Source organism: Apostichopus japonicus, chromosome 6 (genome assembly GCF_037975245.1).
Source record: "Apostichopus japonicus isolate 1M-3 chromosome 6, ASM3797524v1, whole genome shotgun sequence".
NCBI lineage: Eukaryota > Metazoa > Echinodermata > Holothuroidea > Aspidochirotida > Stichopodidae > Apostichopus > Apostichopus japonicus.
In genome coordinates, this window is record NC_092566.1 from 8,397,778 (window position 1) to 8,414,046 (window position 16,269).

General features: G+C 37.3%; 1 protein-coding gene across 2 annotated transcripts; it reads left to right on the forward strand.

Moving 5' to 3' along the window:
• Positions 1 to 6,608: 6,608 nt before the first annotated feature.
• LOC139968894 (heparan sulfate 2-O-sulfotransferase 1-like) lies at positions 6,609 to 16,034 on the forward strand. 2 transcript variants are annotated; one of them, XM_071973514.1, is made up of 3 exons: positions 6,609 to 6,776; positions 9,613 to 9,903; positions 14,179 to 16,034. In XM_071973514.1, the coding sequence occupies exon 3, from the start codon at positions 14,251 to 14,253 to the stop codon at positions 15,235 to 15,237; it is 987 nt and encodes a 328-aa protein (XP_071829615.1). In that variant the 5' UTR covers positions 6,609 to 6,776; positions 9,613 to 9,903; positions 14,179 to 14,250; the 3' UTR covers positions 15,238 to 16,034. The 2 variants fall into 2 exon arrangements, with proteins under 2 accessions (XP_071829615.1, XP_071829614.1); XM_071973513.1 differs by lacking the exon at positions 9,613 to 9,903 and having other exon boundaries at positions 6,610 to 6,776.
• The last annotated feature ends 235 nt before the right edge of the window (positions 16,035 to 16,269 follow it).

Here is a 16,269-nt window from a genome sequence, read left to right on the forward strand (position 1 = left end):
ATCCGGCTCGAATAGTCAGGATGCCGAGTTTTAGGGAGAGGGTGTGGTGGGGGGGGGGGGGGGTGCACCAACACTTCAAGTAGGGGACAGTACTCATGTCATGTAAGCGTTTGTGAAGCGTTTGTACACATGGTGGGGCGGGGGGAGGGGGTGGAGGGGATAGTAGTTTGCATGAGGGAACTAGAGATGAACATAGTTTACAAATATTCCATCTTGAAGCCTTTGAATTCATAAATGTTTATGAAAACGTATTTATGATCTACATACTTAGACTATATACGATATTAATCGTTGATTATGTTTTCGTTTGTTTTCGCTCTATAGTTCGGGTTTGCTTGGGAAATCGATTTCAAGCTGCAATTGATATTATTGTGTCAATAATAACACAAAATATGACCAAAGTTGCAGAATATTGTTAAAATTCATCAACTATTGTTCATTTACCTTGTTATCAACCACATTGAACTAACTTGCGTTTAAGCTGGGTTATATATTAAGGATCTTTTTTCATTTGGCTCCAAACATTGCGACAGATCTGAGCCTTGTTCAACGTTTAATACCATATACTAGTTTCGCGACACGGAAAATATAGGCGTCTCAATAAATGGTTGCTATTCTGCTGGGAGAAAATGTTACTGCTGTTAAGTTAATACCGCTCTGCTTTTGTTGTGAATGTATTTATTATTTCATGTTTAATGTCAATATTTATTACTTAATTAAGTTTTATGCGTTATACTACGATTATCCTCAATCACGTGACTTTAATATCGATTTTTATCGCAAATTTCTTAAAATAAAAAAAAAATAAAAAAAAACTGCGGCATTAAAAAAGAAGATTAATGTGATTTCTTGTAACTTTGGTGCCTCTTTACGGTACCAATTAAACAAAAACGGCTGAAAAAAAGTGTTATAACCCGTGCACTTCTCGTCTTTTCGAGGATTTCCATTGTTAGACTTATTTCTTCATGCAACGAAACGTTCCCATGCATTATAGTACTGATCGTGCACAAAAGGTAACAAAACTCCGGACTGGTCTATTTTCATAATGTGAATCATAGGAAGGATTGGAAAGGAAGGAAGAGGGGAAGTTAAAATATTTGAAAAAGACTTTTGTTTTGAAGCAGTTTTTTACGATTTTATTTGGACAGGTTTCCAAAATCTATGGGGTTTTACCTAAAAATCATATTACAATTGATCACACCAGAGAGCTACTATGGTGGATGTATGTTACATTTTTACACACAAAAAAATCAGCAATTGAGAATTAATGAGCGACGAAATACAGGTCAAGTAATCACTTTGTAAAACGTTCCCACGGTTATTTTTTTTTCATTGTGTGGTCAGTCGCATGTTCCATGGTAATGGGATTTTAGCATAGCACCGAGATATACACCAACATTGGCGTAGGAGACGGGGGCTGGGGGGGCTGCAGCCCCCAACCATATTTTTGGGTGAAAATTCGGGCAACATGCTGAGAATTTTCGGGTACCTACTGAAAGAAGAATAATTTGCAATGTTTTTTACAAATCTTTTGGTGAAAATTCGGGCAACATGCTGAGAATTTTTCGGGCACCTATATATACTGAAAGAAGAATAATTTGCAATGTGTTTTTCAAATGGTTAAACTGATATTATTATGATCATTATTGTTGTGACGACTTTCCCCAATAATTCTAACCAATATGGAATGATTGCATGTTATTGGCATGTGATGTAATAACCGATCAATGCCTATACGATATGCACATTAACATGTTGAACGCGCCCCCCCCCCCCACCCCCCAAGTCAAATTAGGCTCCTACGCCATATACACCAAGACCAACAGAATGAGTCGCTTGAAATGTTTGAATGTGTCATGGGGGGCCTAAATGCAGTAGGCAGTGACGGGAATAAACTAATGGAGGAAGTATAACGGTATATATAAGATTCTTGACAACACAGACAAGATATAGATGAAACACTAGGCGTCGCCCTATCTAATGGGACCGGTATTGGTTAAATATTTGAATGAATAAAAAAAACGACCTAGGTAAATAAACTGCTTGAAGTCAATTGATACCGATCAATATGGGCCTATAGGTGATCAAGTTACAGTGATTGGACAGGCCTGTTTGTTCTACACGTGAGTATATATATATGTATATGTTCATAAATATATATATTACCCATCGAAATGGTACTAAACGTTTTGGTAACGCTATTATAAGGTGCAATGTAAACAACCGTATATCCTGCAAAGGAAGTTTAAATATTTATGCTTATTAAGGGAAAATTTTAGATGAATTAACGATAAACTTTCCAGAATTTTAGCAAGACAAGGCAAAGTATAGCAATAGGGCGATAGTGACATAGGAAATGGGCATCTCCATTTTAAAAGGGGGGAATATCTTTTGCAATCTTGAAGTCTCAATGAGTGTTTGCTGATGAATTTCGGAAAACAAACGTCCGAAGCAGATTCAATGTTTCTTATTCTAAATGCACTCTGGCCAGGTGGGTTTAATTGAGAAAAGCTGTCGCAATCGAAAGAAGAAATTCATTTTCTGTTGCCCTTATATGGCGCGAACGATTTACCGTAAAATCACTGCGACCACCCATATCAACATATTATAACTCCATGATTACACAAATGTAACACATATACTCGTATCGTCCACTTTTTTTTACCTAATTTCACGGAAGAAACATCTGAAAACACCTGTTTGTCAGTGGCGTCACCAGACTTTTCAGTCTGGGGGCACAGGGGGCACCAGCATTTGATGGGGGGGCACTTAGGTGGATACGGATCGCCGTCCTGGGGAGGGGTCGAAAGGGGAGGGGGTGCCCCCTCCACTTTGGAAAATTTACGCATACGGAGGATGGGCTAGATGCAAAATGGTGCAACATTTGATGCTAAATGCGATCTGAAGATATCTCCAGAAATTGCTATTTTTGAGGTAATGATTTTAACAACGCGCAGAATTTTGCAGAGGATATGAACCACATGCTGTCGATATTATGCTTAACCCTATCAATAGAACCTACATTTGTTGAATTAATGTGTGCATGACCCCCGACTCCTTTCTTGTCCTTCTCGTTTTCTCCCATTATCTCTTAAGATGTAACAGGTTCCAGCATCGTTATTGGCTCCTATCAGGGATCTCACCATGCAATCCAAAGTTTGATCACACATCGAGTATGGCTCAGTATGCAGGTGTGAACATTCGCCATTTGTTCCTACAAGCATCTGACCTCAAATGACCTCTGCACCCCCTACACAACAGGATTAATATATGGGTCCACAAATATAGGCAAGTATGGTGCCTGCGGACCCTCACATTCTCACATTTCGTCAGTTCCTAACCTGTCAACCTCAGACCAAGGCAACATACTGCAGTACCCTCCCTTCTCACAGCAAGTCCGGATTTTCGGCATTTCACAGGCATCCAATTCACGAGAGGTAAAAGACACACACAGACAGCAGACAAACACTCTCACCCATACGACGGTCAAGGATAAACTTTTTCATTTTTCTGCAGCTCATTTGAAGAAAATACGAATTACTGTGCTTCTTTGTCCTTATGAAAAACCAACTCAGATGATGGGAGTTGAATATAACAAAATATATATATATTTTTTTTACCAACCCAAATCTCAGATGGGGGGGGGGCACTCGAGGGGCACTAGGTTTTCCAGGGGGAACGTGCCCCTGCCCCCCCCCCCTTGGCGACGCCACTGCTGTTTATTCCTTGCAATGGAAGGAAATGACACAATTTCGCAAGCTCCATCGGTAAGACTGTAAGAAAGATATTATTATATAACAGAGGCTAGCACACAGGCCTAATGGTCGTAAACAAAACAGAGAGATTTGATTGGCGCATGATCTGTTGGGCGGGGCTTGCAAATATTTATTGAAGTTTGTAGAATCTACGGACAAAAAAATTGGCGAATTTAATTCATCTCAAAATTTTTAACGAAAGATAACTCAATAAAAATGATGATTAATAATATGAAAGTGACAAAGAAAGGTGTTATTTTCACTGAGGTTTTAGGGCAGTTAGCTGGAAGGTCAAAGTTAAAAATTTGGCAAACACACATTGAGACTTTAACTAATCCGTATTTACATGGTACGGTAATGTTTTAGGGACATCGGAGGCCGGATTTTGCATCGCTGCATTTCGAGAAATTCAACACAAATAGATGTAAATATATTCGAACAAAGTAACTTACAAAAAAAGAAGCACCAAATATGTCCAAGTTTATTGCCTGAATTTTGCCAACATTAGAAAGTGTTACCGTTTCTGTGTGAGTTCTGGTTAATCGTAGCAAAAATCTCCAGTCGTACACGTCTGCTCAACATGACTTGATACAGCCAGTTGGGACAATTTCCTAATGCAATACCTCTCTTAACTGTACTCCAATATAATGCTCTCAAAGCACTGGTATTGTCAGTACAAACAGTTCCTAACATTGATCTGATAGAAACATGATATTCATACCACTCGTACTGGCAATATGAGTGCAAAAAATTGTCCCAACTGGGTGCTTGATATGACAAGAAATGAACCTTGTCCGTAAAGATCTGACATTTTAGTTATACATTGCTTTAATTCTCCAGTTTGAAGAAAAGGTGGCAATGAATAAAATACCAATTAATTATCAAACTCTTCAGACGAAGAGTGTTGGAGCCCATTATGTGCTGGCTATATAACCGGGGGCCAATTGACATTCCAATTAATGGTAACGTTTCCTTGGTTATCGGGATATATGCACATTGACTTGAGTAGGTATAATACAATGGCAAACCAGAACTCATTGACATTCTGTATTGGTTTTATCACTGCACAACAACAGGTCGACTGCGTACTTAGGAAAATAGATACAACCCTCAATCTAATCGACAGAGAGTTTTACTGTTCTAATTAAACTATTGTAAAGGAAGTTAATAAAGGAATCGCAATAAACCCTTCTACTAGTTGTATTCTATGGATTAAAATAGTCAACTATAAATTATATTAATCAGGTTCCTGGAGATCCCTGTGCACCCGTGAAAGTTTTATTGCTTTTTGCTTAGCCAGCAATGAAGGATGCCTTTCAATTGCATTGAATCCACCTATACACTGTGTCAACGCTTCATGAAATGTGATGGCGCTAGCTTAAAACTCAACGCTATTGTTACATGAAATACTATTATGTCTTTTAAAGGCATCCGTGCAAAGAGAATAGCGCCTCATCAGGCCACGTATTCAGTGGACGGTGGCTGCATACATGCCGGTCAAAAAGGGAGTGTTTTGACCCTCTGGCAAGAGGCGACGATTCACGCACGCCATGCAATCTGGTCGACCCTCTTCGCATCCTCCCGGGTTCTTTCGCGACATCAAGGGTTAATAATAAGTTAATAATGTTAGTGTATGAAGTGCTGCAAAACTTTATTGCCTGGGACAATGTATGCTTATACCAATATTCACTGCCGTTGAGTGCATCCCTATTTGAAAAATTGTACCCATTCCGGCATATGTATTTAAGATGTAATCAATACTCTTTAGTATGTATTTCATATTGTCATCGGTGCCGATGTGTGTTTTTGCCTTAGCGTGACAAAGGTGCCGATGTGTGTTTTATCCTTAGCGTGACAAAAGGGAAACTTCCGCTTGGTCGAGGTCGGGTAACGGTCAATGCTGCCCTCACCCAATGGTGTTTAGGGTGTGACCTTTTATAACCGCCTCCTTGCTTTGCATACTTACATAATCGATGCATACTTACGTATTATGTGAGTTACATGCTTCATTCCTCTCCTGGTTCAGAGTGGCGTCGCATGTGCTCTCAGACATCAGACATCCATAGTAATAATGTAAGTATGTATGTTTATATAGGCATTAATTAAGGGGCTAGGTATACTTATTTGTTATATCACATTCTTGAGATTTGATTTTAATGTGGTTTTGCTATATGCTTGTGCCTGTTATGATCGTTGCCTTTTTTCCGTATTTGTTGTTTTGCTTATTTGCTTATTTGTTAGAGTACCTTGACTTAAAGTATCGTCTTTGTTAAGTATTCTCCTTAGGATATCATTTTGTTCGTATATTTATGCATTCTTCAGAAAGCCGCCGTAAACCACATAAAGCCGCAGTAAACCCCGGAAAGCCATGCATCGTAAGCCCCTCAGTGTACACCGCAGTTTGTCGTGCGTTTAGTTTGCCGATTGTAAGTTGAGTGTTATAATTATCAAGAATGTAATTGTTGTCAATCTTACTCTATATTTTGATTCATGTTACCTAATGTTATTTGTTATACTTCTTCCTTTTGTGCATTATTAATAAGGGGAAATACAATGCTGTATTATGTTATTATTGATTTGTGCAAATTCAAGTGTTTTTTTTTTCACCAATGTTTGTATATTAATGTTTAATACTTTTACTTTATAGTTTTCACCGTGTTCCTGTTGAGCCACGTGTGCAAATAAACGGGTTAAAACCTCCGATTACTTGTTCAGCATCATCGAGGGTCGTCTCGGTGACATATGTATACACCATGAGAAACAGGATGGCCATGTCCCTTTAACAAAACAAAAGTATTTATACAATAATCTCATTGACTTCCTGTAGAGATAAGAAGTTCTTTTGTGGATATCGTTTTGCTCGGTCATTGCGTGTGCATGGGATTATCAGTTGGAACAGTTACTTTTTCACAATTGTCTTCTAGTTAATACTTAATAGTCAGCTAGCCGTTATATCTCAGTGTCGAATGGAAGAACAACATATTTGCCTTTGGCAGCCGGCCACCCTCTTAATCGTATAAGGTACGTTTACTTTTTTAACTAATATTTAACTCCGACACAGGTGTCGTATCTGCGCGTCACTTTGTAAAGTCTGTGATGTCATAGTTCCACTACGATCTGAATAATTTTTCTATTGTTTTTCACATTTTTCAACGTGGAATGTTAACAGGATTTGTTAATATTTTATAATCAACGTTTGCAAAATCCGATCCCCTGATTACAGAAAATTACATAAGAAAATGAAGCACATGTAGATGTGATGTCATATTTAGACTTCAACCTTGTCTGTGGACGACCATTAAATCCGTAATATCTCCGAAATGAAATAAGGAATTGAAGCAAACTTAACATATTGAAGAAATTGTCAAATTGTTGTAACGAATTTCAGATTCTTAATATCGAGTTTCAAATTCACCTCAGTCTCAATTATGGTGAACATTTCTGCGTTGTCCATAGAAATCCGTTCAAGTAGGTACTACTCAAGCCGGGTTGTGTGGGATGGTGGGGTGGGGTGGGGCAGATTGGCATGGCGATAGAGGAGCATATTTCTGGGGTTTTGCAATATTAAGTTATCGTCTTTATAGTTCAAGTTATCTTTTGTTATTTCGAGTGGATAGTAGTCTAAATCAGACATGATTTTTAAAGCACATTTTGCCCTGAGGAAGCACTAAAAACAGTTGATAATTATTCAAGTTTACTTGTGTTGATACTTTATTCGTAGTCAAAACTTGCATCTTCTGTCAAAGTTTAGCAGTTTGAGGGCGTGTTGTCGTGTATTTTGTATGAGATGTTTATATATATATATATATATATATATATATATATATATATATATATATATATATATAGCCTATATTGTTTCAAGTATATCCTATTGTTTCAAGTATTGGTACTTATAATTATAATTTGGCAAAGTTTTTGAGTGATCTTATATCACCCAACATTTGTCTCGATTATTGCACTCAGGATTCTTTCTCTTTTGTCCAGGGAATTACATTTATTGACATATCTGATCATTACATGGTATCATACGATCTAGTTAGTTTATTTACCAACATCCCACTTTCTGAAACTGCTGATATTGCAATCGATGCCATAATGCATAACAATCCAGGCATTGGTATTGAATGGCGGGATCTCCAGAAACTATTCATGTTTGCTACCTCACAAACGCATTTTTTATTCAATGGTAATTACTATGATCAAGTGGACGGTGTGGCAATGGGTTCACCATTAGCACCGGTGTTGGTAAATCTCTTCATGGGTCATTTGGAGAAACAATTTCTGAATGATTCATCTGCCCCATCTAAACCTTATCATTACCGCAGATATGTTGACGATATTTTCTGTCTTTTCCGAAATGAGGGTGAAGCCATCAATTTCTTCAATTTATCAATACCCGGCACCCTAACATAAAATTCACTATTGAGAAGCAAAAAGACAGTAGGCCACGCTACCTTTTTTGGATGTGCTTGTCAGCATGAACATTGGTCATTGCAACACTTCCGTTTATTATAAGCCCGCGTACTCAGGGTTACTAACCATTTTTTTCAGTATTCTTACAAAATTGGTCTCATTGAAACGCTAGTGGATAGAATGTACAAGGTCAACAACTCTTGCAAAGGGTTTGACCTAGACCTAAAAGGACTTATGTCAAGACTCGGCAAAAATCATTCCCTTCTCACATAATTGACAAAGTTGTGAAATCGTATTTACAAAACAAGGTGTCACCGGAAAATATCATGACCCGGCTTCTCACATTACTAGATTTTACAAGCTCTCGTACATTGGTAAATTCTCTGGTCATGCTCAGAACAAAGTTAGACAGTTGATCAAATCGCATTGTACAGACATTAATATTAAATTAGTGTTTATCTCATTTAAAGTTCGAAATATGTGTGTAGTAAAAGTCATGATTCCATCATACCTGAAATCTCGTGTGGTCTATAAATTCATCTGCACAAGCTGCAATGCTTGTTATATTGGGGAAACCCATAGGCACCTTTCTACACGGACTTCTGAGCATCAAAAAACCGATAAGAATTCACTTATTTACAAACACGTAGCTAAATTTCCCAACTGTATGCGGCTATGTGACAACAACTCATTCAAAATTATCGACTCAGCTCCCACTAAACTTAGGATCATCCAGCTTAGGATCAAAGAAAGCCTACATATCAATTGGGATAAACCTAATCTCAACAAACAGCTTGACTGTCCAGTGTTATCTTTGTTGAGTTAATCTACTCGTCCTTGTATGTTATTGCTAGTGTACATTTGTTTGCTATTACTTGTTCATTTTGCGTTTGTAACCTGATGATGAAAGTCGCTACTTTCGAAACATGTCGTTCTTTTTGTATTAATTTCAGTAAATAGATGTATAAGTTAAAGTCTGTGGTGTTTTCGGTTTTTTAATATATATATATATATATATATATATATATATATATATATATATATATGTATATATGTAATTATCGACTGACGTTGCGGCCAGGTCGAAATACCTGATCAAATGGATTTACACTATATCATTAATGGAGACACAGGCCCAAAGGTCATTATTGATCCATGATCGAAATAACTAAAAGAATATCTGCCCGAACAGCCACGAAATATATAATTCCTTTTGGGAAACATCACGGACACCTGTAAGGTTGAAGACTTGATCAAGCTTAAATATGATATCAACCCATCTCCCGACTCCGTCGACCGAAGTTGTTAGCACCATCGTTTGTATGATCATTTCTACCGGAAGTCTTTAAAGTACAGACCGGATGTAAAGATGTCCTTTAATAGCATATCTTGTTGATATATGCTTTCTTTTCCTGTTTCTCTTTCGTCTGTTTAATTACAGTATTGCACTCTTCAGCTTGTCGCAGTTCCACTTTTATTATATCTACTTCCTGCAGCTAGATGAAGAAAAAAACTGCCCAGAGTAAACACAGACATGTTTCATAAACTTAAAGTAATACTTGTCGAAGTTTCTAATCACTTCAGTTAAGCGACTACACAATATCGACAATATGCATGGTTCGGCATTTACAGTTGTGCATATTATAATCGGTACGTCCAAGCAGGGTGCTCCTTGACTCAATCCAATTGACTTAAACGCAGACACTTGTTTTGTCTGGCAACATTCTTACTGGTACGTTTTTCAAGGATTTCTTGCATTTTTAAATTTCATATAATTGCAACTTATCAATTTTCAGAAACGTTTATACGGAATATCATCGTGAGTATGTGGCCTATATGTAAAACTTGGGTTATACCTAGGATGTAGTGTTATGTGTATTCTGTTGTTGTTTTTTCTTAATTTATGTGTAATTGTCACGTGTAAGGTGAAACGATTCGACTAGAAAACACCAAAATTCTCGAGTGACGTGTGTCTTTGATAAGTTGGTGGTTTTATTTAAAAATTTCGCACCAAAACAAAACCCTGAAACAATACGTAAAATGTACGCATTGTATACACAAATATTTCACACAAACATGACGTTACATCGGCAAAAGGAAACGTATCAAACATATATTGATCTCGCTGTAGTATCCGAGATATTTTACACCTTCTTACCACTAAGAGGGCGTTGTCGTCAAGGGGTTAACGCAGTGGACTTGTGATCGAAGGATTACAGGTTCGAGCCCTGACCAGATCATTGCGTTGTGTCCTTGGGCAAGGCGGTTTATCTCCATTGCCTCTCTTCACCCAGGTGAATAAATTGGGACCTGCGAGGTAACTTGTAAATATAGTTGTGTGCGCCGGTTTGTGGCTGCACCCTATGGGAAGTCCCCTGGGGGACACGTGGTTGTGATGCACTGTGGTGTCCCAGGAGAAATTGATTGAATTGTGCACACTTTGGTGTGTAGGTGTGTCAAGTTACCAATGACCAGGGTTGAAATTTTGTAAGGTGCCATTGAATGTATGTTTACGTGCAATAATGAGCACCATATAAGAGTTATTATTATTATCATTATTTTCATCTATTAACAATATACCCTTCCCTGCACAGATATTCGATACTAACAAACTTCTCGTAAATATATGTTTATACGTGCTTTTTCAACCTTTCAACATACCGGCCTCACTTTTACTCAAATAAGAAACAAGAATACGACTAACTCATTGCGTTCCCTCTACTGCAAAGTAAGACTTAAGTAAGAAAAAGTAAGTTTGACTTAGAACACATACGAAAATGATACACTTACGGAATTCGGTCAGTTTCCGGCTTTTTACAGATATTTGCAGGTCCTTTAAGACAGATGTCCTCAAGTTATGCATAAAATTCACCAGTCGGGAACTAAAGTTACCCTATAGAAGGTCACCAACGACTCTAATAGTAAACTACTGCGGGCTAACGTCGCCCAACGGACATGGCGTCCAACTGCAACGAGTAACTGCTCTGGGGCACCCAGCACCCTTGTAGTACAAAACGCCATAACCTGCTTACCCGGCCTATTCATACTGGCCTTTTACCTGCATTATATGCAAAGAAATCTAAACAAAGACTTACACAAATCCAAAATCGAATGTTGCTAATGCGAACTTCGTGAGCAAAACAGAAAACTAATGAATATTCATAAATTTATACAGCTAAACGATAGTCGTTAGACTTGTGTCAAGCATATTCGTGACAGTTATGATATTTCAAAAAGTTAATAAATCCAACCTCGTTAACACCTGGAATCAAATTTGTGTGACGCAGACGCTGTTATTTGCTTACAATGCATTGTGTGGATATACCCCTATACGTCTGGAGTGGGGTTTGGGGGGGGGTGGTCGTAGGGAATTGGAGATATAGAGATTTAACTGTCAAATAATTATTTGCCGCAATTAATAATTTATAGCAGTCTGATGTTGGGTATACAAGTTGACAAAGTGTGCCCTGTATATTCTCTCAATTCATAAAGACATTCACACAGTGCCCAATATGTTTTCAACGTAAGAATCCCTTAGTAATAATCTATCAACGTACAGCCTTTCGCTTTCATCTGTATGTCATTAATAAGCCTAACAATTATCAAGTATAAATCCTAGAAAATCGTTTTTTTTATTTATTATTATTATTATTATTATTATTATTATTATTATTATTATTATTATTATTATTATTATTATTATTATTATTATTATTATTATTATTATTATTATGTCCTCCAACGGCCATTAAAAAATGGAATGGTGAATTCTCATTGGATGATTCACAATGGCAAACTATATTTCGTATTCCATTTTTGTCTTGTAGAGAGAGCAAGATTCGGTATTTCCAATTTCGTTTCTTACACCGTATTTTAGGAACAAATAATCTACGTTATAAAATGAAGCTCACTGATAATGCTAGGTGTAATTTTTGCGGAAGTTTCGAAGAAACTCTAGATCATCTATTTTGGGGTTGCCAAATTACTTCGTCTCTTATTTTGGATTTAGAGCAGCGTATTTTCGGGTTTCAATTCGTTTTCAGTGAGCGTGATATTTTGTTTGGGTATAAGTTAATCCCAAAACATCCATACAACTTTGTTATCTTTCATCTGAAGTATTATATTTTTAGCCAGAAGATGAAAGACAAAGTACCACATTTAACCGAATTTATGTACAAATTCAAATTTCTGCTTCAAGTAGAGAAAAGAATTGAAAATTCAAATGCACGTAACATTATAAGTTATGAAGACTTGTATGCAAGATTCCGAACTTGTTGCACTCTCTTTGAAACACCGTAATTAAACGGAATACCAGTTTATTCACCAGTTTTGTTTTTACTTATATTAAGCGAATATTTGTATATTTTCTCTCATATGTATGATACAGACCAAAGATTGCAATAAAGGAGATGAAAAGAAAGAAAAAAGAAAATATTATTATTATTATTATTATTATTATTATTATTATTATTATTATTATTATTATCATTATTATTATCATTATTATCATCATCATTATTTATCATTCTCATAAGAACAGTATTTGGCTACTACTACTTTAAACAATTTGCAACCGCAAAAAATAAACGCCCATGCTTAATATAGCAGAATTGGAATATAATTCAATTCTGTAACTACAGGTTGAATCTACAGCCATTCATTAATGGTATGTAACTCTTCTCATGCAATCTGCCTGCTTTCTTTGGTTTTTTATGCATTATTTAAAGGTATCTTTGATATCTGTTTTGTATCTGCCGCATTTAAATGGTAAGAACAGAGGGTAGAGAGATAAATGCGGCGCATGGTTGGAAGCGGATACAATACGGGATGCAATATATACTTCTCTTATATATCCCCGTATAACACTATCACATGACTACCACATGACTATCACATGACATGACCATATTAACGCAAATTGGAACAATACTCTCCTTCTCTATATACAATCCTTTCGTATCATGCTTGTGTATGCAAATATGAACAGTTCCTATCCGTTTTCGTGAAAAACCTTAAAGGTTGCCCTTTTCATTAAATCACCTTTTTTTCTTAGTGAAAACTACCCTTTTCCATTATTGCAATAAAAAAGTGCTCTTTTAGTTAACTTCTCTTGAAAATTTAAAAAAAAAACAACAATGTAATTAGATATACTCCACTTGTTGAAAAAAAAAGTTAGAAAGAAGAATAATAACCAATAGTGGCCTGCAAGCTTTCGCTTTCTAAGCTATAAATCGCGACGCAATAATGGGTCTCTAAGCTTATGTGATGGCGGATAGCGGAAAACAAAATCAAAACAAACCAAATCTTTTAATTAGATTTTATGTGATGCATATATTTGATGCATGTATCCACGTATTAAAGTAGCATATCACTGATAAATATTACCATAAATCACACCAGGAACGATTAAATTAGATGGAAACATTCTGTAAATTAAACAAAACAATGCAATAATACATTAATTTTATTTGGCACACACGTTCTGTACAATACACGGCATATTAGCTAACAAGGGAGGAACCGACAGTGATTACAAAGATGTTAATATCTTATTTGGAATGATTTATCGAATCTTAGCTCGATCACATGCAACGTTACAACTCTAAAATGATTGGGATATCCTCCACAACCCAAACCCCACCCCCCGACCCTACCCCGCCCCCTCCTTCACTTCCTGATCATGACATGGTTCTGACAATTCCTGTTTTTCTGAAATACTGTTTTAAAGACTGTTGTGATGTCCAAGTTGTCTCCTTGGTATACATGTGCAGCATAACATCCTCATACCCCTCTTCTTCTTTTTTTTCTTTCTTATACCTTTGTCAGAAATGACTTTTATCGGCTCCGACGTAGCCTATGTCTTCTGGTCTGACTCGGTTCAGTTCCGACTTAGGCAGCCGGACTCGGCATTATTGGATTAGGGAGTAATCTCGCTTTAAGATATCAAAATTAATTCAGTCTTTTATAACGTAGTGTTTTTTTTCTTTCTCATTATCTTTATACCTAGATCGGGCGGTAGGCAAACCTTCTCCTCGTGTTCAAACAGATGAAACTCTAAGACGACGTGAGGAGGGGCAAAATGATGGCTTCAAACTCACAGCGAAGACTCCGTCAATTTCTCGTCATCTTTGCATCAGTCGCTACCATTCATCAATTAATCAACTTATCTTCCTCCGCATTGGTTCGGAAAAATCGGCTAAAAACAGTAACAAATAGAGGGCAGCAACACGACCAATCCAAGAGTTCGGAAAACTCTGGCAGTATTTATATCGACGAAAAGCAACCCATAGCAGGGAATAGGCACGTGCTTTTTAACGCATTGCCTAAGACTGGTAGCAGAACATTGAATACCGTGGCTCTCAATATCGCGACTAATCACGGTATGAGAGTGGAGAACACAATGGCTCTTGAAAACGAGACTGTCCGCCATAAGATCGAACGTGTTCTTAACGATACAACACCTACCTTTATCTATTCTCATTTACCGTATTACGATATACTACAACGTAAACCGGTATTACTTAGCATAGTAAGAGATCCAGTAGAAAGATTAGTGTCGCTATATTACTTTAAGGTTTATGGGGACTCCACCGGACCAAGTAGGTACCGCGAAGCAATGGAGAAAATGAATTACACTAAGGAACCCTTTGACGCTTGCTACAGTAAACGTGGAATTTGTGTGGACAAGTCAGTCTTATCGAAGAATGTCCAACAGTTTTGCGGAGTCCCACCTGGGCATCCGTACCCTTCCATGAAAACGTGTCTACATCGAGCTAAACGGAACATTAAAGACAAATACTTGTTTGTCGGAACCACGGAGGATTACGACGGATTTCTCCAAGTTTTAGAAAAACTGTTGCCAGATATGTTTCATGGCGCTACAGCATTTTACCGAAATTTAAAACGTAGAAGTTACTGGAAACTGACAGAGACATTAAATAAAACTGGACCGTCAGAGGAGGTTAAAAGGGCTCTTCGAGCGGAGCTCCACTTGGAGTACGAACTTTACGACTTTATCAAACAGGAATTTGAAAATCTGAAGCAAAAGTTGGGTATTACTGCTTGACATCAGGGTTGTCGAGAGCCAGTACGAACCCCGGTGACAAATATATAACGCAACCCCTCCCCCGCCACCACTTAGAAGTCTGCATCACACCTTATCAAAAAATTATTATTGTTCTGTATAATTCTATATCCTATATTTCCCGGCCCCGTAGTTGAACCCGACTCCCGGGCTATGTGCCCCTCATGTACCCCCCCCCCCCCGCACCCATCGTCAAACCTGCGTGCATTAACCGAGTATGTTGTAGAAAGGAATTGTCTAAAACCTGATAGCAGTGAATGTAAACTATCGGTGGATACAAACAGCGCAGATGTTATTAGGCAACAGACCATAGACATACATCTATAGGCCTAAATATATATTCGACTTTTCTTTTTTTTTATCTGTTCTTTCTCTTTCTTTTCTAAACTGAGATAAACATATCGTTGCATCATATGGTAGCTCCATGGAAGTGGTATAGTTATTGTTTATAAACAATATGAAATTCGTCATTTCCCAAATTTGAGATGAAAATATATTTGTATATATATATATATATATATATATATATATATATATATATATGCAACGATATCGTACATTGTCATCGAAACGAGTCGGTTTGAAATACTATTTCTCCTCATGTATTTGTTTTATTACTGTAACAATCAATGGGTGACTTTTTAGGCAGGAGTTTAGTCGTCATATGTCATGCAAAAATTGAGTTTTCGTATACAACATTTTTACAGCTATTCCTGTTAGCAATACATTCGAACTTATCTTGGACATTGAGCACAAGTTATTTCCATCTAAGGGGTGGTGGGGGGGGGGGGGTTATAAGAGAAACGCGGACACTCCGGTCATGTGCTTAGTTCAGCTGGTTATTTACTAGAACGATCAATCGAGGTATCATAAGGAGCATTAATAAAGTGTTAGGCTACCATCACTGTGCACTGTACATATTATGGCTGCCCTCAAAATTTCGTGTTTTACAACGGACATTAACAAACAAGATAGGCGCACACTTTCCCCACAAAACGCCCTCAGTTAAATTTC

Excerpts from the sequence above, each read along its gene's own strand:
- LOC139968894 (XM_071973514.1), top strand. The coding sequence starts at position 14,251 with ATGATGGCTTCAAACTCACAGCGAAGACTCCGTCAATTTCTCGTCATC.